Source organism: Danio rerio, chromosome 14 (genome assembly GCF_049306965.1).
Source record: "Danio rerio strain Tuebingen ecotype United States chromosome 14, GRCz12tu, whole genome shotgun sequence".
Classification (NCBI taxonomy): domain Eukaryota; kingdom Metazoa; phylum Chordata; class Actinopteri; order Cypriniformes; family Danionidae; genus Danio; species Danio rerio.
Window position 1 is genome coordinate 27,979,557 of NC_133189.1, and position 22,886 is coordinate 28,002,442.

General features: G+C 35.2%; 2 protein-coding genes across 4 annotated transcripts; both read left to right on the plus strand.

Moving 5' to 3' along the window:
* The first annotated feature begins 155 nt into the window (after positions 1-155).
* On the plus strand, positions 156-4,634 carry gnpda1 (glucosamine-6-phosphate deaminase 1). 2 transcript variants are annotated; one of them, NM_001017867.1, is given in 7 exon segments: positions 156-216; positions 587-724; positions 815-916; positions 1,021-1,203; positions 1,275-1,459; positions 4,189-4,363; positions 4,449-4,628. In NM_001017867.1, coding segments are annotated over 6 exon segments (810 nt in total). In that variant the 5' UTR covers positions 156-216; positions 587-600; the 3' UTR covers positions 4,490-4,628.
* Positions 4,635-8,138: 3,504 nt separating this feature from the next.
* Positions 8,139-17,699, plus strand: ndfip1 (Nedd4 family interacting protein 1). Of its 2 annotated transcripts, XM_005173100.5 has the most exons (8): positions 8,139-8,337; positions 10,797-10,884; positions 11,012-11,142; positions 12,950-13,037; positions 13,196-13,320; positions 14,246-14,312; positions 16,621-16,727; positions 16,879-17,699. In XM_005173100.5, exons 1-7 carry the CDS (start codon positions 8,308-8,310, stop codon positions 16,725-16,727), a joined length of 636 nt encoding a protein of 211 aa, XP_005173157.1. In that variant the 5' UTR covers positions 8,139-8,307; the 3' UTR covers positions 16,879-17,699.
* Positions 17,700-22,886: the final 5,187 nt, after the last annotated feature.

The window sequence follows — 22,886 nt, forward strand, 5'->3', positions numbered from 1 at the left end:
ATTAGCTAATGGATAATAAATAAAATTATAAATTGGGCGATTATATTTCCAAATCCTCCTCCAAAAAAAAAATGCATTTTTGCGTCGAATTGTTTTTTCCACTGAGAGCCACTCAAATCCTGAGGTGAGATGTGCAAACTCTGCTACATTTCCTCACAGTCACATGATCGTGTTCCTCTGCGGCGCTGGAGGAGTTCTGCTACTTACAAACAACTGGTAAGTGTTTTGCTAACTCAATATGACAACCTCCAACTAGCGTCTTTTAATATCTAATATAAATTCCAGAGTCATCGTTGGTTAACTAATACATAGTCTTTATTGTTCACTAGTGAGACTAAATGCACGTTGCTCTGTCTAAAAGAAGGTGAAGTATAAACACTACTTAGCGACGCGACAAAACAGCCTTTAATAATGTGTCGCGTCGCGCTAAACAAAGTCTCCACGGTTGACTCTATAGTGTCAGTGAAGTATACCTACGGCTGCACTTCCGTCTTAATTTAACGATAATAGGGTCTAAAGTCTAAAGAAGGCAGGACTGTAACAAACACTGGGTTTCCAGGTCAATTTACCTAATCGTTTCTCTTAGACTCAGATGAAGCCATGAAGCTCATAATCCTCAATGACTACGACCAAGTCAGCGAATGGGCTGCCAAGTACATCAGGAACAGAATAAGGAAGTTTAATCCAGGTCCTGAGCGGTTCTTCACTCTGGGTCTTCCAACAGGTAGAGTCAAAACAAACTCATGCTGTGTACTATGCAAACGCATTGAACTGTGTTAAGGTATACTGTATTTGAATTGTGTTTGTATTACAGGAAGCACTCCACTTGGATGCTACAAGAAACTGATCGAGTACCACAAGAAGGGAGAAATATCTTTTCAGTATGTGAAAACGTTTAATATGGATGAGTATGTAGGTATGTGAGCAGACATTTATGCTTGGGGATCAAGGGTTGAACTGCCTGTCATATATTTAGTTGTAACACTGAACCAAAGTGTAAGTGGTTATTGTCTTTTACAGGACTTCCCAGAGACCATCCTGAAAGTTATCATTCATTCATGTGGAATAACTTCTTCAAGCACATCGACATTCGAGCAGAAAACGCTCACATCCTGGATGGCAACGCACCCAATCTAGAGAAGGAATGTCAGGACTTTGAAGCCAAAATCAAAGCCGCAGGAGGAATTGAGCTCTTTGTTGGCGGTAAGACATAAGATTGAACTTTGTCCTTTGCATGGTATGTGAATGAACTTTGTCTTGTGCTCACATTGCAGGGATTGGACCTGATGGTCACATTGCATTCAATGAGCCTGGTTCCAGTCTTGTGTCTCGAACGCGTGTTAAGACCCTGGCTATGGACACAATTCTGGCTAATGCACGTTTCTTTGATGGAGATCTCTCTAAGGTGCCCACCATGGCCCTCACAGTTGGCGTTGGCACTGTGATGGATGCTAGAGAGGTATAAGTATGAATATTTCTATATGTTTGGCCACACACAGCTAAATTAGGTTGTTACATGACCTTTCCAATTAATTATCTTCTGGAACATGCTGGAGTATTGACAACTGCATTTACCAAAGCTCTGCAAGTTGTTGCTCTCATCTCTATGGACTGCAAAAAAAACATTGGTACATCTTGCAGGATCTTGCAGGGTTCCCACGCTTCTTAAAAGTACTTGCATTTCAGACATATGGATTCAAGGTCTGGAAAGTACTTAAAAACAAACATAGGTCCTTGAAAGTGCTTGAATTAAATTTAAAACTAAATTTGTTCATGGTTTTTTTCAACAATTTTACTCAATTGTAAAAACGGACAAATTAAACATCTAAAATTTAAATCTTGAAGATGATTATGATGATGATGATGAGCTTTTATTTGTCACAACACTGTTACATGCAACAAAATTTTACCCCTCTACCATACACAAACATCATACATTTCAGGGAAAGAAAGGTCTGTCGAGAGGTAGCATAGAAAAATATATATAATAAGATATATAAGATCATAAATTAATTAATTAATTAAATATATTAACCCCTACCAGACTGTCTTAAAAGTAAAGCAGTGTGAGATTAGGAATGAATGAATGAATGAATATCACCAGTATTGAATACATCAAATTTGATCAAAATTCTTTAAAGATGACTTTTTAAAACGGTCAAAAAAATTTTACGTCTTAAGGTAAATTTGAAGTGTAACAATAAACTAATAGTACCAACAGTAATAGTACAGTCAGGACTTTTATAGCGCTACATATGCTGAGGTATGAATAACAAAGGTGCCTGATTTAAAATTAATGGGGCTTTCAAAGGTACTTGAAAGTCATTGAATCTACAGTTTTAGAAAGGGTGGGAATCCTTATCTTGAATCATAAGTGTTGCCAGATATTGCTAGTAAAAAAAAAACAATATAAGTGAAAGACCAAAATAAACTTAAAGCAACACTTCTTTTGTAAATAAACTCATCTTACAAGTCACCTAGAGTTCAACAGTTTTAGCATTTTTGAATTCATTCAAGTAATCTCTGGTGGGAGCACTTTGACAGTTTTTTCACTCCTGTAGATCAATATTTTTGTTCCGAAACAGGGATTAAAATTGATAAAATTGTTTATTTTTGTCATTGGTCTTGCTTTCACAATGCAATGTTTCTAAATGGACCAAAATAGCTAAAACAATTCACGAGCGAGTAAACTCTCCTCACATTGGCCAGAGTTTTAGGGATTATTTTCAGAGTGCCACAGATTCTGCTTAGCTGTCACGTCGTTTTTTTAGTTTATGATGATAAGCAATAAGACATAAGTGAAAAGGAAAACTTTAGTTTTGACACCCTCAGACATCGTCACCAAATATAAATCAGAGAGGTCAAACTTTCTCATACATGGCCTCATTTCAGTTGTCAAGTTTTGTAAAAATCTATCTATTGAATTAATCAATCTATTTAAAAAACATTGGCTAGAATTCTGCATTTTAGGCTTAAATTGTAGAGAGAAATAACAGATGAGCCGAGACTGCAGTCAGATCATGAAGCAGATCAATGCTGATCTTTCTTTCGAGGTGTCAGTGCAGCGTTTCAATTGAGCCAAGACCACCTCATGCAAGCAATCTCAGACCGATTGTTTTGACACAGATCCGAGCACAATTGCTGGATTCACATATGCATAATGAATCCTGCTAACTGGGCAAACGAGACCGGTTTCGCAACAACTGTCAAGGTGTGAAAGCACCCTTAGATTAATTTATCTTAGCTTAAATAACTGAATCAGATTAGACCATTAGCATCTCACTGAAAAAAATGTAAAAAGAGTTTTGTTAAAGTTAGTTATTGTCCTTGATTATTTTGCCAGAATGAGAATTTAAATAGGAAAATTCTAAAAACTCTTTTGTTTTATTAAGTGAGTGAAATGCTAATGGTCTAATCGGATTCAATGCTTTATGCTAAGCTAAGCTGAAAGTGCTATAAAAGAGCCTATTTCCAAACAAAAGTGGAATTTTCCTTTAAAGCCAAAATTTAGCTTTTGAAGAAAATCAGCCACATACCAAATATTGCGACCTGCACTTGCTTACTTTATGAAATGGATACTTGAAGAAAATACTTACTTTTTGCTTTAATAAATGAAGCAAAAAACGCTTTATAACTATTGCTTATAATAAGTGGACAAACTTCTAAACATAAACATAACACAATGCCTGTTTTATCCACCTTATACAGCTGTTTGTATCTTTTTGGCTCGGGATTTCTGGTCTCATTTACTTCCATTTATTCATAGATGTTAAAAACAGCTCTTTTTGCTTCTTGATGTTGCAAACTGATATTTTCTTATTTTCTTATTCTATTTTGTCTGTATAGTCATGCAAACACTTGTTTGTAAAGCTGGTAATGTGACCGCTTTCTGCCGTTTATTGTTCCTTGTTATTTCTCCTAAAGGCGACTAAATCGGAAGTTCTAAAACAATCGCTAAAACGAGCGCACTTCCTCATTGAAGAATAAGGTCAATAGGGTTTACCTAAAATAGTCTTTTTCAATGCACGAATTTGGCCAAAAACTGTGCAGGATGCTAATGTTACGTTGTTTACCATTTTGTTAATCTCGTAGAATGCTGCTAAAAAAATGGATGAGTAATAATGCGCTCTCTTGTGGGCTGATCTGAAACAATACAGCAGTAACATGATGATCATTGTTCATTTTCAGGTCATGATCCTTATCACTGGCTCTCATAAAGCATTTGCGCTCTATAAAGCCATAGAGGAGGGAGTGAATCACATGTGGACAGTGTCGGCCTTCCAGCAGCATCCTCAGACTGTGTTTGTGTGCGATGAAGACGCCACTCAAGAGCTGAGGGTCAAAACTGTCAAGTATTTCAAAGGTAACAAAGATGACCTCAGGCTTCACTTGGGAGGATTTGAATGGATTTTGTGGCTGTAAGAAAATCACGTGTAATATCTTTTCAGGCATTATCCATGTGCACAACAAGATGGTGGAAGAGCCATAAACTAACACTGAAGAGAAGAATGGAAAGAGCAAATATGTGTTTGTGCAAATGTTTAAAATGTTTCCCTTGTTTGTTAGATCAATGTTTCTGTCTGTTGACCATTTTGGTACTCGAACAATTTTAATAAAATGTGTTTTTATCATAATTAACTGATAATCCTTATTCTTCAGATGTCAGTAAATAAATCACAGACTTGATTTTTATTAAAAAAAAAAGAAGTAAATACTTGATTTAAACACTGATGTTTAGTCCATGTTATTTGATGTTACTTTGTATTTTAATATTTTCAGATTATTTTTTTATTCAGTGATTGTATGTCCATTTAATGCTACATCACTTGTTTATATTTCAATGATTTATATTTTATGTTTTACTGTATCTTTGCGGGTTGGGAGGTCTAGGACCAGTGGGGTTACGTTTACATGAACACACACTATCTTGCCAAAAAGTTTGATACATTCTTTCATGGCCATGTGTGTATAGAATCAACCACCTAGAGCAGACCACTCCTATAAACGTGTGACAGAATGGATCATTCTCATGAGCTCGGTGAATTCAAGTATTGCACCGTAAGTCCAATAAGTACATGGGCCATTCTTCAACTACTGGCACTTTTAACCTTGTAAAGTTGAGTAAAAAAACTTGTTCAAAACTAACATAACATGTTTAAACAGTTTGTCTAGTTTTAATATCTGTAAGAGGACAAACTTACATAAGAAGAGAAACATTTTTTCCATCGTAAACTGAACAAATGTCAATTCCAACACATCTCAATATACAGCTTTTTTCAAAATGAATTAATTATGGTAGTCAAACATTGTCTAAGATCATTTTTGTATTTGGTTTACCCAATCTTTCCACAATATATATAATAATTATACATTTGTCAATGAAATAAATTAGTTATGTGCTAAATTGTAAACCTGTCACACTCTAAAATTGAATATTAGTTTTAAACTGAATTTGTATATTAAAAAGAGTGTGAACTTATACATTGTGATTACACTTTTAATGTGTGATGAGAACTTTATAAATATTTTTTAAAAATGTGTGTGGTGATGAAATTGATAGTGGTGGAAATGACATTTCAACAATTTATTGTGGAAAAAATTAAATATAGCTTCACCGATTAGCTTAAAATTGATACTAGCCTTCCATGTATACTAAACACTCTTACCTTCATTTTGTTTGGTTTTTAAAAACATCTTTGAAGGTGCAACATGTTTGGAAATGATGTAGAATAAATGTATTTCCTTATCAAGCAATATTTACCTTAATTTTTCTTCAAGTGTTGTTGATAAAAATTTAAATTCCCTCCATCTTGAACATGCGCTCAGATGGCACCATTCATCATAGAAACCAGCTAAATAATCTTTCACACGAACTTATTAAAGCAACATAACCGTGTTGTGATGGAGATGATACTGATACTGTGTGGCAGTTATATTTTGCAACTTATTTCACTAGTGCTCAATTAAGATACATTAATAGTTACCAGACAAATAATCCTTTAAAATTTAATTTTCATTGTTGAAGTTTAAAACTCTGGGTGTGCGACAAGGTGAAAACAGTGATTTTGACACCTAAAAGGAGGTTGAATATTATGTAAAAAATATAATAGAAAGCTATTCAATTTCTTAAAGTAGGTTTTATTGTTAGTTTGACAAAGAAAGAGGAATTTGAACAAAATTATATATATTTTTGGATATTTGATCAAAGGACATAAAAGTGCTTTTGTTCTAAAAGGGCTTTTGGAAGATGGAAATGGTGCTGGTGAGGCCAGCAGGGGGTGCTCAACCTGAAGTCCGTGTGAGTCCTAATACCCCAGAAAAGTGAAGGGGCCACTATACTGTCAATAGCTATATTTCCATCCATCTATTTTATGCGCATTTTAGATATGCACATAAAAAACGGTTGATGGAAACGCCATGATGTGCATACATTTTTAAAATGCGCATAAAAAATGTATGCACATAACTGAGTAGGATAAATGTTTTATTCAATAAGAAAAGATGCAAATAAACTTCGATGGAAACACCGCACACATTTCAGTATTCGCATTAAAAAAGGTCATGTGATTTTGTAATAAGAGATCATGTGATCATGTGAAAATGTCTATGGACTAACCAACAGGCTGAGGCTGAGCACACTGTAAACCACCTAAACTGTTGTTTTGGTCATTCTAAAATGCCTTACCATTTAAGTATTACTGTTATTATATCATTAATGACCTACAGAATCAAGAGCATCTGTGCTCTGCGTCTGACACCTTCAAAAGCCACCGCACATTCACTGCGTGTAAGGATTACCTTCTGAGGCGCAAGTAATTTTTTAGATAAAGAAAAGATTAACACAGCTTCTCCTACTGCAGCGAATTTAGTTTTTACTGTTGATATTTGGCGCCAGTTAATCAGGAAGTGGCGGTTTTGTTCGCTTTGACTCGTTGGATGGAAATGCAGCTTTATCCACACGTCTTTCATGCAATAATTCAGTTTTGTTCATAGTTCATTCGCATATTTGGATGGAAAAAAAACTAGTGAGTGCCATCTTTCGGATGAGACGTTAAACCGAGGTCCTGACCCTGGTCAATAAAAATCCTTTGGCACTTCTGGTAAAGAGAAGGGTAGTACCCATCATGGCCTCGCAATCATGACTGACTCCATTGTCCCGTGGCTGCCGTTGCATCATCCAAGTGGATGCTTTACTCTGGTGTTGATGTGAAGCGCTTTGGGTGTATGGCCATACACGATAAATGCAGTATATAAATACACATTACATTACATTAAATGCATGAGATTTCCTCACTACTAAATATTCTACTGTGCGTTTACAGTGCTTGTGAGTGTGCACCCTATACTGACACTAAAGAGAAGAAATTGTTGAAAAAGTTGTTCATTCACGTGCGGTGTTTAAAATTGTTTTGAATGACATGAGGGTGAATAAAATTTTTTTTGAGTGAACTAACTTAAGTTTGTGTACCCATAAAGAGAGGTTCCATTTTACTTTATTTGATACTATTTTTTATCTTTATTTGATAATACAATCTTTATTTGATAATATTATAAATAGTTTTAATTCATGGTGATAAATCAGTATAATATTAAGATAAATATATATATATTTTTATTTGTGTAAATAATGCTACAGTATGAGGCTTATTTTATGGATTAAAAAATCAGTGTATCATCGTGAGCAAAAATACCTTAGTGATTCAATATGGTTGGAAAACTAGATTGAAATATTCCTGCACACAACAAAACACTTGAAGAAATAGTTTTCACGACTAAACTTATTGCTGAATACTCTAAACTAGTGGGTCAGTTAATTAGAAATTGGCAGTAAATCTGAGTTGTATTTAGTTTCTTCAAAATACTGAGGACCCTTTCTGTCTAGCTATTGTACTTTTAATTCAACAGCTGCCAAAGTGACCAATGTAAACCCTTTATATTGCTTACATAACAATAATCTTTGCACTGACAGAAATACACCCATGGAATGTGTTCAAAATGTCGTAAGCTGATTATATAAACACTTGAACTGAGCCTGCTGGCAGCGAACAAATAATGTCCGCAGTGCTGTCTAGTTAGTGCGGACGTATTGGCTGTTGAGACAGAGCCGCAGCGGCTGACACTGAAGCTGACTGAGCATGAGCAGTCGCCATTGTTTGGGCTACAGATTAGCCTAGTGCTGTCATTCGCTCTTCGTACAGAACTGTTTAATTGTGGAATCGAACATTAGTTACATTAAGGAAAAGTTAGGTTAAACTAGTAGTCATCGCTACTGTATGACTGATTAGGTGGATAGATCGCCACAGAAGAATGTCTGATCAGAGGAGTGGATATCAGCAGGTAACATTAACAAACATTATCCAGCTCGTTTGGTTTTAGAGTGAGTTGTTTTTTCCCGTAAGGTTCAAGGCTTTATGGTGTATGTTTGGTGGATGAAGTTTTGATCATTTTTGATGATTTACATTGTATAATATTTCTGAAAAGACACTGTAACGTTAATCGCTATGACGGTAATTAGCTGGTTAACGTTAGCCGCTCCTTCTGCGGCCTTCATTTTCCACTACGTTAATGGCAAACCGGAAAAACGACGAGTGTGTTTACTCGCATATATTATTTAGCGTAGAGTAAAACCCACTGTTAGCTCTGTTTTACCATGGTTACTCAATATTTTATGTTGTCATTATGATTAAATGTTGCAGCGAGTAGCTACTTTTAATCTTAGAACTTAAAGTTAATGATTTAACTCTTCACGTTACTGGAGGACAGAGGTTAACGTGTTTATTTTGTTAACAAAATGTTGTTATATTATAATGAGACAAATTGAAGAGTATACATTAAATCAATTGTCCAAAAAATGTAAGAGATATTAGCCCAATAACGTTACATATGAGCATAACACACCCACGCAATGTAGTTAAACAAAAATTAATAATTTATAAAGCATACCTGGATCATACATCATTAGATGATCATTTGATATATATATATATATATATATATATATATATATATATATATATATATATAAACATTGTTTAATAATGTGCAGTCTTAAAATATTACATTTTCCTATTATATCTTAAATCTTTTAAATATTTAGCAATATTAAAACTACAAGATTTTACAGATTTGTGAAAGCAGGGCTCAACAATAAGGACTGCCTGATGGCCTGAGGCCAGTGTGAGAGACGCTTGGGACTGTAGACGGGATCATTACTGGCCCGATCAGGACAGTGCTGCCTTTTCACTAAAGTTTCATTTGACTGCGATTATTTGTCAGTTGCATGCATTTTAAGTTTGTGCTTTTAAGTCTTTAAATGCTATCTTCTCTGTGATGTTGTAAACACCACATTGCTTTGCGGTTCCTCTTATCTGATTTAATGTTTTGAGCATGCTATTATTTCCTTTACCCTGGTAACAATCAGTACAGTGAAGTGACGACAACATCAAATTAAAAGGGTAAAAGAAAATGTCTGTTTCTAACGTCTTGGAAGCAGACATTCACGTGGGAACAATACGACGAAAAAAATGAACTTATTTTGCACAATTCGCCATCAGTTGGGCAAATCAGCCACCTTTTGTTAAATAATTTTGAACTGCAATAAAATACCTGCACATTTTCCATACTGCTCTTTGTGTTGGCATGACACTTTGAATTTTTCTCATTATACATTTATTAACATTTTTAAAATATTTAAATTCTAGATTCACTGACACAATTTTCACACATTATTAAAATATGTGGCTAAAAATAGCTGTTAACTTCTATTTTTTTCTGTGTGTGTGTGTGAATTTTGACAGGTCAAGTAAAAATCTGAATCATAGGCCCGATTGGATCAGTAATAAAAAACCTTAGCGTTGAACCCTGCACAGCTTTTAATAATTTGAACTATGACCACTTATTTGTTTACTGAGTATTGATAAAGTATTTTATTTGGTTTTTACATATACTTATCACTCTCCATAACGATGGATCAATATTTCACTCATATTTTTATTATTATTATTAAATAGTTAAAAATAATGAAAAAAATGCCATGCTTTTGTTAATTTGGATACATGATCAAAAATTAATTGTATCAAAAACGAATTGTCCTGAGGGTCTTAAAAGTATTAAAAGTTAATAAATCGATGTAGAGAAATTTAAGGCCCTTAAAAAGTATTAAAAAGTCTTAAAGCTATTTTGCAAGGTATTAAAATTGATATCTTGTTGATTATGCAACATGTGGTTGTATGCTAAAGTTTGCCTGAATTAAATTTGCGAATTTCAGGATGCTGTGTAGTTTCTGAAATCAATGTCTGCATCTGAAACCGCATATTTCCATGCAATATGCTAAAATCAGTTTGCGAGCCAAGTAGTACGTTTTAAATTCAAATGCAGTACCTACTGAGTAGTTGGCACATTCAGACGCAGCCAATAAAATGCTGCTAGATTGGACAACATGCTGCTTTGTTTACTGCAGTAACCAAGGCAACACCAGTATTTCTGCAGTTCTGTAGGCACCAACCTGCTGAATCAGCTGGATTTAATAGATTTTTATTCAGTTTATGAATAAAATTTTAGTTTTGGATTAGTTTCTTACATTAATACTTAGTAAATATACTGTAAGTCAAAATCTCACCAGTTTTTATAACTAAGTTTTAAGTGGTTATAAGGTCTTAAAATATAGAAAAAAGTGTCTTAAAATTGTCTTAAAAGGTATTGAATTTTACTTTCTGATTACTATATGCTCTAGAAAACACCATTATTGTTATCTGATATTGTTTGCAAACATCAGTTGCTTTGCTTTGGTTGTGCAGTTGACTAATGAGGAGGAGTCCGCAGAGGGGTTTCAACAAACAGCTGATGCACCTCCACCATACAGCAGCCTTGGAGCGAGCAACGCAGGTAAAGCACAAGTGTCTAAATGCCTATGTGTTTATGAATCTACATCCATGTCAGAGCTATCAGGCAGTGTTTCATTATTGACAATGTTTAACTCATGATGGCTGTTTAATTCATGCAATTGCTGTAGCTTTCTTCGAGTACAAGGAGGATGAGGTTTACCCCAAACCACCCTCATACAATGTTGCCACGTCCCTTCCGTCCTACGACGAGGCTGAGAGGAGCAAAGCAGAGGCCACTGTTCCACTAGTCACTGACAGGGTGAGTGTGTATATGGTATTTAAATATAATAAAGATACACCAACATAATTTTTTTCATAACTAATCAGTCTGATACTCATTTTGTTTTAGTTTTGTCTGATAATGACTATTCCATGTCGTTGATTTTATTCAGAACACTGTTTAAACCGCCTATAGGCTCGATCGTTAGACACGCTCCTGTTAGTCCTCAATCTGGCAACCTGCGTTTGTTTTGATCTAGGAATGCAATATCTTGTTAAAGGGCCATGAAACCCCCTCGTTTCAGCAGGGTGTTTTCACACCTCTACTTTGGAAAAAGTCAGAAAAGTGGGCGTGTCCAGCTCTGTTTAGGGGGGAGTGTCGGAGGAACTAAAGTGGGATGGTGTGGGAGTGTTTATTTGGGCACGCGCGAGTTTCAGAGTCAAAATACACAGACAGGAGAAAGTGATGGTGTTTAACCTACATGGACATCTGTAGTCAAATTATTTCCCAAATTATTAAATGTTGGACTTTAACTGCAGTTTGGCTCTTTCATTCAGGGAATTCATTCATGCCCCTCGCGACAAACGAGATATTTGATTCGAGGAACTGCTCTAAGCGTGTATTTTTCATGCAATGTTTGATACCGCACGGCGAATGAGGGAAAAAAAACCTCCGCATTTCCCGGAAACTTAGATGCACACAGCAGGTAGCGTCAGAAAGCCGCCTGTGTTATTCTGGTCACTAAATGCGGTAAAAACCCTACACGAGGTTAAAGTTTGGTTGTGATGCTAACGTGTTTACACTCGGTGACTCGGTGCAATAGTTAACTTAGTTCGATACGAGCAAACTGAATAAACAAAGAGCACTGGTCGCTCACTTATCAGATTTGTAGAGACAGGACAATCACCAGTAACTAGAGCCGCGTCTTTATGAAGAGAAGACTACAAGCGAATCCAGATCTCAGCGTTTGGAGATGAGAACAGCTCTCAGGTAAACAATAATCCTCCTTAGACACGTAAGTTATTGTTGTCGAGCGTCGCGTACACTGTTAATCCACACGTGACGCCAGCTGAGCTCTCACAGAGAGAAAATGAAAACAAAACTTAACGGCAGCAAACTATAAAAGCAACACTTCACGCTTGATTTGCCAACACAACGTGGCGTCTCTGTCGTGAAAACACTGTGACACTAATGAATATTAATGAAGTTGCACAATAGAGCGCGCTGATTGGTTTGAACCAAGCCTTACTCATGCATTAATGCATCACACTGTAAGATGTAATAAGACTCACTCTGGCACAGACGCCCAGTCTGCACGCTGGAATACAACGCTATTATGTCATGACCGTGACGCAGCTTCAAAAATTCGTTTCAAACCGGAAGTTCGAATTTGCTTGAAATAACGCAAAAACAACCAATTTACACTTTATAGTGAAATATAGGTGTCCTAATAGTGTTTATAGCAGTGTGGGACACATATACGACTGTCAACAGCTCAAAAAATGTGTTTTGGTGTTTCGTGACCCTTTAAACCACTGGGTGTCAAACGTATATACTGCACCTTTAATGACATGTGAGCAATGTGCTATACAAATACAAACATATGTTTTGCGGACCAAATCCAAATGTTTGCACACAGATCTTGCATATTTTGCTTTGTTTTCAGCAACCTTCATTTAATCACCAAGTATTATATTTTGTATCATATCGTCAAATACCGATTTTTGATCTGCCCTGTCTGATCGACACCTGATTGGGCGAAAAGAACAACATCAAAGCTGATACTTATTCTGAATATTGGAAAATACCTTCATTTGATGCATCTTTATGTGTTCCTCTACTACAGGATGAGGACTTCATTGCCAGGGACAGCTTTGAAGACACGGATCAGCTGCGGGTTGGAAATGATGGGATTTTCATGCTGACATTTTTCAGTAAGAGGGCACAGTACTCACAGCCACCACACTGGTGCACAGTGAATGATGTATTATACCCTATGGATGAGTGAATGATATGAGTAACTACACATATGGACACAGAAGTGCAGCAGATATGTGTTCATACCTCTTCATTTGTTTTTGTTTTCCATCAGTGGCGTTCCTCTTTAACTGGATTGGCTTCTTCCTGTCCTTCTGTCTGACCACGTCTGCTGCCGGACGTTATGGGGCCATCTCTGGGTTTGGACTTTCCCTGGTCAAATGGGTCCTGATTGTGAGGGTATGACATGATGTTACAACCATATTTTTTGGAAAATGTCTCTCTGCTGATTATAAATCACACCAATTTAAAGTTGCAATATTGAGAGTAACCGAAAAAAAAGTGTTACATTTAATTTAATATAGAATGTAAAATAGGCTACCAGTAAGGTATAAAAGGTTTACAAACGTATAAACGTGTTTTAGTTCTATTTACTACACAAGAAACCTTTCAATGGCCATATTCAAAACGGAAAAATTAGAGAAAAAATAACATTTGAATAACTTATTGATGAACTAGTGCTGTTTTCCATTTCAAAGATAAAGCCATAGAGACAGACTAGTGGAATGGCATGTGTTTCATATGGATTACATAATCAGAGAATTTATGTTTCTCATTTAAATTGGTTCTTTGGAAAGTAGATTTTGCTCTCGATAGATGCACTGATCCCAATTGTCTTGGCTGATCTACCCATATGTTTTTTCTACGATTTTTTAAAGAACTATAATTTAAAACATATACAAACATATATACAATTTTTGAGTTTTATTTAATTTTAATAATAAAAATAATTACAGAATTAATCAAGTAATAAAATAGTTTAAAATGTATATTAATTAAAATAAAAACAACAATTTCCCTTAAACTTGCCATATCAGAGTATGTGTTAATGCACTGTCTCCAGTCCATTGAGTTATTAGAGAATTATTCAATTTTGCTTTGTGGCTGTAAACCAACTTAGTATTTGTATTTATTTTTTATATCCACTAATAATTCAACAGCCTATCTACAGTTATTCCTTTCTAAAATCTTAAAGACTGAAGTAGCTAAATTGTGCATTTAGTTTTAGTACTATTTTATTACATTGTAATGTAGAAAACTACTCACTTCTCTCTTTCTCTCTCTCTCTCTCTCTCTCTCTCTCTTTTTAAAATTTTTTTATCAGTTTTCCACCTACTTCCCTGGATATTTTGATGGCCAGTACTGGCTGTGGTGGGTTTTCCTTGTTGTGGGTGAGTGTCACAATTACTTAACTACTGTTATCAGATCTGAAGCAGAAAAAAAGAATTAATAAATGTTGAAATTGAAAGAGATATTTCACCCAAAATTACATTTTACTCACTATTTACTTCCTTCAAGTGTTTCCAAATCTTTATTTTTTTTCACAAAAGAAGATATTTTGAAGTATGTTCAAACCAGCGACTTTTGACTTCCATAATAGGAAAAACAAAAACTATGGAAGTCAAAGGTTGCTGGTTTCCATAATTTTTCAACACATCTTGTTTTGATGAACAGATTAAAAGAAGCTCAAACAGGTTTGTGTGTAAATAATTAAAGAATTTTTGGTTTTGGGTGAACTATCCATTTAACATTTACAAACTAATGTCTGCATATGCGTAGGTTTGGGTATCGTTTGGGGTTATTTCGATACCGGTGCTAAATCGATACATTTAAAAAGGTAACTGTGCCAAAACAGTGCTTTAACCCAGGGGTTTTCAAACTTTTAGGACACATGAAAAATTAAGGATGAAACACCCAAAATTGCATGAGCCTCTGCAGGAAACGTGAATAGCCTGGTGACGCAACATTTAAAAAGCACTTCACATAACACCTTAATCATATTATCGTCTTATTAAGGCAAATAACTGATGTCCATGTAAACATAGTATGTCTTCAAAGTAAGTGAAAGATCCTGATGGGCATCCTGCTGATTTGATTCAGAAGGGGCACTTTTTGTCAGACGGCTCAGCGGTTTGACTTTTATTTATTCCCCGTGATTAGTTTTAAAATGCACCCGCTCCATTTTAATTGTGTATATTTTACTGGAACGCATTAACTCTAGGGGTCCCTGATAGTTAGCTATGGAGCTAACGTTAAACATATTTTCTTTAGTGAACGCATAAAAATCGTCTTCATAATTTACTCGAGTGCACGCCTCAATGTCTCAGGCCCCCTTATTAGGTGCTGGCGCCCCACAGTTTGAAAACCCTTGGCTTAACTGATTCTTTTGAGCCACAAAATTTTTGACAAAAAATATTTAAATCGTTATAATTGAATAATATAATTATGTGTTTATAATAAGTTTAAAGTATACATCAATTCATATTTTATATATTTGAATTGCATTGATATTTCTTTTGATTGTTTGTTTGCATGAATGCAAGACTTGCATTATGCAATTAACATTACATTAGCTTACTACTAACCTGTGGAAAGGCTGTCATCAAAATCAGTGAACTCTTTTCAAGGGATGGGCTTGTGACTACGTTTACATGGACATCAGTAATCTAAAAATTTGCCTTAATCTGAATAATACAATATTATGATTAAGGTGTTTATATCAGTTACTTTTTGAATGTTCCTTTCATGATCCTGTGTAGCATGTTATAGCACATAGATCCATAAATGTCATTGCGTCACCATACTATCCACATTTTTTTCGGACTTTCATGTAATTAAAATTTTTATTCTTTGACTTTAACTGCAGTTCAGCAGTTTTACTTTCATTCAGGAACTTTTTATTCATGTCCCCCTGACAAACTGAGGTTTTGGATGAGAATATGAAGTAAGTACTGGTGGAAGAGAGTTGTTATAATGGAATTTAAACTTCAAGCCGGATGGAAAGAAAAAACCTCTGCATTTCGGGACGTGGGTGTCTGTGGTCCTTTAAGGTAATCAAAAATTGCTGTTTACATTGTAGACTCTTAATCATAGTATTGTCTTAATCATATTTAAATTGGAGTATTGGTGTCCATGTAAACGTTGTCACTAAAAGTGCCAGATGATGTCGCAAGCTGTCAAAGACATTCCCTTTAAGTTGTTTCATTAAGTTTGACGTGTTTTTCCCTAACTTTTGTAAAGCATCTGCTTTACGTTTCTGTGTCAGAATCCTTGCTTGTAAAATATAGCCATACTTTAGAACCCTTAGTTTAAGCAAATATGATGAACACGATCTTGCGTGTTGATGAATCTGAAGGGAGTCACTCATCAGATGCTGTAGTACTTGCTTTGCCTTGTATCTTCTAGCTATATAAGCAACAAGAACAAACCCCTAACATCGACAGCTGTGTCCATATCCCTCAAAGTTGTTTAGAATTAAATGTTTAGAGATGGTGTGACAAACCTTTGATGTACCATTTGGTGCTTGTTGCAACATCAGTGGCACCAAAATTTTATTTGCTGATTCGGTCTGCTGCATATCGGTTACATTGGTACTGGTGCCATAATGGCAGCGGTTTTCGGTACCCAACCTTACATATGCAATTATATCATAAAGTGTAAATGCCATTATATAAATTGTGTCCTTTTGAATTCACTCAGGATTCCTGCTGTTCTTCCGGGGATTCGTTAATTACTCAAGAGTTCGCAACATGGCTGACCACTCCATGTCCACCCTTCCTCGCACCAGAGTTCTTTTTATCTATTAGGTAAATCACAAGACATTTAGTTGGTTTTATGTGCGCACCATTGCATTAGGAGCTCAATTAATTAAAAGACAATCCATCAGTGATCTAAATTGTTGTGAGAATGACATGATTAAATGAGGATGAAGTATTTCCTTTTTTATTTTGTGAATAGATTACAGATCTCAGGATAATTGCAAAATGAACAAAACAAGAGCCGCCTACAGCTTTTTTCAGTCTTCAAGACAAAGAAGAGAACATCTGCTTCTGACGCCTTTGCATTTTATTTATTATTTTGTTTTTGAAGGATTGGAGTTCCTCCAGCCCTTTTGTCAGTGCTCGATTCATACAGTCAGCATCCATTATGCAGTAAGAACTTGCGTTCGCAATTTAAGTTCCAATTAGCGGCGATGCCATCAGAGAATCTGTTTTCATCCAAATTGTCAGTCACGGTTTGTTTCTCTTAATTTGTGGGAAAGTTGTAATTTTACTTTGTGAGTAAATCTAGTAACTGAACTTTCTTTTGTCAATTAGAAAAAGAGTATGTATATACAGTACACAAAAAGAGTGATATTAAATGTCATGAATGCACCTTTAACAACAACAACAACAAGATGCACCGAACGACTGGCGGGTCCTTGAAAAGCCAAAATCATATTAGCGCACAGTTTATTGAAGATGACGTAAACCTGTTTGGAATTAGCTTCACAGAAAGGACCAAAATAACCACATTGAATATAAGCAAGGCTAGATTTAGAGCAGTTCAATATATACCGCAAACCGATTGAGCATTCAAGCACACCAGAATATGTAATGCGCTTAATCAATGATCTGGCGTGAAGAATCGAATATATTATGATGCCAAATGTAGCGTTGATCTTTTTATTTTTATCAAAGACTTCAGTATGAGATAGTGCTTCACGTTGTGTTGTTTGTGATTTGTATGTTTTACACTTGTCAAGTAACTTTTAATAAATGTAACATCTATGGCAACAACACAGCTCTCTTGGTGCAATTTCTTGTTCGCAAAATGCAGTTACTTCTGTTTGAAGGCTTTATAGCCGTCAAAAATACAGCACGATAGTCATTTTTAAATATTATTATAATTTTTTAAAATGTGAATGTATTTTTAAAAAAATCATTCATTCCTGTGAACTCCAAAATAAAGTGATTATCATTTTAAATATAAACCGTTTCTGTGTACACAGTTAGTTTTTCCTAACAAAAATGGTAAATCTGTTGCTTTTAAACAGCACCTATTTTACCCCTTTTTCAAGATTTAAAATAAGTCTTTTGAGCCTCCAGAATGTTTCAGTCAAGTTTCAGCTCAAAACACTCATCAGATTATTTAATATACCTTTCAGAACATTAGAAGTTTCTGCTCTGAGCATAATAGCTGTGTCTCATTTCAGAGGCTGCATCCTCCGAAGGATGCAGACTTCAAAGGTGAGACCTTCGTAGTCCACACAGGCTGAACCGAGCATTTTGAAATGAGATGATCTAGCCAACAGAGGATGGATTTCATCACCAGCCTACTGTAACAGCTGCTGTAAGCGTTGCTAAAATTTGTAATGACTTTTTTTTTCCAAAGTAATTTTAAATCTTTATTTTAGGTCTGAAGGCAAAGCAAGGTGTACAGAAGCTGGAAATATATTTTCTTTGATCTATACTTGTACACAGAAAAATGTAAACTATCTACAAATCCCTATTTAGTAAGACACATCTTACTCTTTGTTATTTATTTTATTTATTTTTACATGTGTTCAGATATCCAAGTAAAATAAACTTAATTCATAAAGTCGAAGCAGAGTTTTCTTTTAAAAACGTCCTGCCGTTATTAGCGTACAATAAATCTTGGGACGTTCAAGGCCACAAAGGATCCACCGGTAGTTTTCTTCGTTACCTGGGAAATGAAAAACTCATTTTGAGGCTGCGTTTAAAGGAGCCTTTGAATTTTTTTTAAATTGATGCAGCCTTTGTCATGCCGTGATGACACAGCGCACTACGAATGCACCTTTCGTAGGATGCAGCCTCAAATGAGACACAGCTAATGTAGCTGTTTTTGTTGCCTGTGCCTTTAATGCTAGTTCTCCCCGCTTACCATTTCCACGTGCCTATCAGAGTGAGCCTTAATCTTCACTTTAGCTACGTCAGATAAACAGCACAGTGACAGACATGAAGGAAGCAAATCTTGTGTAACGTTTGTGTGAAATACTACAGTAAGGTCTGTCCCAATGATTATTTAATGTATTTGTTGTGGAGTTAAATCGATGAGAATGATGAGTCATACACAACGTCATTACATAGTTCACTAAGTTCAATGTTTTTGCACGACAAATGTGACGGGATACACATTAATATCCACTGCTGTATGGATATCAGTTATGTTGATGTACAAAATAAACCTGATATAATATCCACAAACCGGGATTAAAACTTCTTTTATAATTGTACTGACATGCGGCTGTGCTGATAAAGACGAAAAAATTACTGTAATTGATAACAAACATGCACTGTTTTAAAAACGTTTTAAACTTGTAAAATTCATTCTTGAGGACACTTGATGATGGTCGATGATCACAGCGAGCTTAACACATCTTTTAATCCCAGTTTGCTTTACACACGTCTTGTTGATATGATTGTATGCATTACTACAGAGACATGTCAATACGTGGCTGTCACTCAATTCAGTGGGCAGGGATCCAATTTTAATGTCAGGAAATAAAAAAATAAAAGATTTATTGTCTTTATATCAATCCAATATGACTGTGGACACACCACACACAGTTCTGTCCAAACCGCTTGCAAAGGATGATTTTCATCACAGGTGCCCTTTAAAGCAACTAGTTGACTTCAAAAAACTTGTTGTAAATTGTAACTGAGTTTATAATTATGGACAGTCACCTTTTTCAATATATTATCCATGTTAAAAACAAAATTATGGAAGCAGATCATTTTCCCTCCTATTTATAATATTTTTTGGTGGGTTTTCACCTTTAATGAATAGGACGGTAGAAAGAATCGACCGGAAAGCATGGGGAGCAGAGAGAAGGACCGGCATAGGATCTCAAAGTGGAAATGGAACTAGATTCGCTTTGTGCACCAGAGTGATTGTGTCAATTCACTAACCACAACACCATTGGTTCTGACATCTCCCAAAATTTTAAATGAATTGACAGTTCAAAATATGATGAAAATATATTTTTAAATAAGCTTTGATCCCATTTGATGAATCATATTTATTAAATAGTTTCTTCATATTTAATAAATGAAGTATTAATTTTTCTAAAACCCCTATAACATTTTGATAGATTAAACTAAGTGAATCAGATTAACAGGCATGCTTACACAGTGGGTAGCACAATCGCCTAACAGCAAGAAGGTTGCTGTTTCGAGCCTTGGCTGGGTCAGTTGGCATTTCTTTTTATTGTGAATTTTTTATTGATTTTACATGTGAGTGGCATCTTTACAATTTTCTTTCCAATAAACAAAACAAGATCCACTCCTCAACCCTCCCAGCCCACCCCAAAAAAACACCCATCCCAAAAAAAACACCCACCCCATCCCCAGCGGTGTCAAAGTCCATGCCATCCCACAAATAGCATTGCAAACAAGACAAATAACTAGTCAGTTGGCATTTCTGTGTGGAGTTTGCACTTTCTCCCTATGATCGCGTGGGTTTCCTCTGGGTGCTTCGGTTTCCCCCACAGTCCAAATACATGTAGTACAGGTGAACTGGGTTAGCTAAATTGGCCGTAGTGTATGAGTGTGTATAGATGTTTCCCAGTAATAGGGTGCACTTGTAGCTGGAAGGGCCTCTGTTGTGTAAAAAAAAACAACATATGCTGGATAAGTTGGTGGTTCATTCCATTGTGGCGACCCCAGATTAATAAAGGGACTAAGCTGAAAAGAAAATTAATGAATCATATTAACTTGTGTATTTCACATACTGTCATGTTCATTTTTAGATCCAAAGTTAAAGATTTTACTTATAAAAGACAAATGTATAGAAATATTATTAAAGTATCTGATAACCTTTCCCATAATCTGCTGGTTTGGTGCAACATATACTGCCTCGCCTAACTACACCATTTATTGACTCGCAGTTAAAAATAATTTGACACATTTTTATGATTCCGTATAGGTTAAAGATTTATTAAATTTCAAATGATTCATAATGTTGCACAATAATTCTGATATTTCTGCATTGTTCATGAAAGAAACAAGTACAATTAGACACACATTAAACATGCAAACAAACAAAACGACATGAACTAAAAAAATATATTAATACTAAAAAAAAAATAGGTTACTCTTGTAGTAGTTTTATGTTTTTATTCCGTGAGCACATAATACATGTTGACATCCAGGAGTTAGTATGCTTGTTAGTCTGGATATAATGTATATTTAGCTGTCCATCACATTTAGTTTGTGTTAATAGAGTTAGACTACTCTGGATCATGTGGTTAATCTATGCGTCTGCATAACAACTCCCCCCTTGACTTAAAAAAAATAGAGTTTTTTTTAATCCAATAAGTTTTTTTAAACATTTTTTAATCCATCCAGGCGATCTCCACTTTAAGCTCAGTTAAGCATACAGTTGAAGGTAAAATGATTAGCCCTTCTGTGAAATTGATATTCTTTCTGAAGTATCTTTTAATCGATGTTTAACAGAGCAAGAAACTTTTCACAGTATTTTCTATAACATGCTGTTTTTCTTTCAGGAGAAAGTGCTTTCTTTTATGCCTGATTTACACTGAGTGGTACTGTTTGATAAGCCTATGTGTCAACTTTATCAGGCTTGTGTCTGCACTGCTTATTTATTTATTTATTATTTACATTTCTATACAGCTTAAAGTGACATTTAATGGCTTAACAAGGCAAGCAAGTTATTGTATAACGATGGTTTGTTCTGTAGACTATTGGAAAAAATATATATAGCTTAAAGGGGCTAATGATTTTGACCTTAATGTTTTTTTAAATTTTTTTAAACTGCTTTTATTCTATCCGAAATAAAACAAATAAGACTTTTTCCAGAAGAAACAATATTATCAGACATACTGTGAAAATGTCCTTGCTCTGATAAACATCATTTAGGAAATATTTTAAAAATAATAATTCAAAGGGGAGCTAATAATTCTGAATTCAACTATTTATGTAACAAACACTAGTGTCTGATTACTATGAACATTTATCTAATACATGTGAACTCTCACAGGCAAAACATTTTCAACAGAACTCACTAATTAAATAAGTGCAGCTGTATATATTAAATAGATAAGAGTACTAGTTTCTAATAAGAATATATAATATATAATATAATACCAGTGTCTAATGAACAAATAGTATCTTTTAAAGCAGGGGTCACCAATCTCGGTCCTGGAGGGCCGGTGTCCCTGCAGGATTTAGCTCCAACTTGCCTCAACGCACCTGCATGGATGTTTCAAGTATACCAAGTAAGACCTTGATTAGCTTGTTCAGGTGTATTTGATTAGGGTTGGAGCTAAAATCTCCAGGACACCGGCCCTCCAGGAACAAGTTTGGTGAACACTGTTTTAAAGTGTCATGAAACAAACCTCTGAGATTTTAACAGATTTATGTGTTGAACATCAATTTAGACAACATTAGCATCTAAGTGTGGAGAACAACTGGCTAATTTTGAGAATCCCCCCTAATTTTGTCATCACTGGTGGTGACATAGGACTGCAAGGGCTGCGTAGGATCAAGGATGCACCAGTGTCTAATTATTATTTATAAGACTGAGTTGTCTTGACCTATGAGAAGACACTATTTCTGAACTATTCGAGACCCCACAATAGGTGTTCATGATTGGTTGTGCAGACACTGAAGATTGGCACTGCATTCAAATGCTGACAGACTCGACTTTCAAACGCTCCAGTGCCTGAGGATTTTTCTGTACCTTCACCGTAGGTATGTGTGCGACTTCATTTTTTAAATAAGCACTCTTCAAATATAAAATCTTGCATTTTACCTCAGACATTTGAGTCAGCATGGACTATTACTCATTTTCACTTTGCCTCGTCATGCACACTGACACTCCTTATGCTCGCAGCTTTCATTGTTACCATTTATTTTTTAAATATTATTTTGTGGTAAACTTGAAATTAAAAAGAGGGTTTCATGACCCTTTAAATATAAGTTCTGATAAACGTGTCTTTTTTT

Excerpts from the sequence above, each read along its gene's own strand:
- gnpda1 (XM_073921423.1), top strand. The coding sequence starts at position 601 with ATGAAGCTCATAATCCTCAATGACTACGACCAAGTCAGCGAATGGGCT. Across the intron at positions 917-1,020 it reads TAATATGGATGAGTATGTAG|GACTTCCCAGAGACCATCCT; the intron begins GTATGTGAGCAG and ends TGTCTTTTACAG. Across the intron at positions 1,204-1,274 it reads AATTGAGCTCTTTGTTGGCG|GGATTGGACCTGATGGTCAC; the intron begins GTAAGACATAAG and ends CTCACATTGCAG.
- ndfip1 (XM_005173100.5), top strand. The coding sequence starts at position 8,308 with ATGTCTGATCAGAGGAGTGGATATCAGCAG. Across the intron at positions 10,885-11,011 it reads CCTTGGAGCGAGCAACGCAG|CTTTCTTCGAGTACAAGGAG; the intron begins GTAAAGCACAAG and ends CAATTGCTGTAG. Across the intron at positions 13,038-13,195 it reads TTTCATGCTGACATTTTTCA|TGGCGTTCCTCTTTAACTGG; the intron begins GTAAGAGGGCAC and ends GTTTTCCATCAG.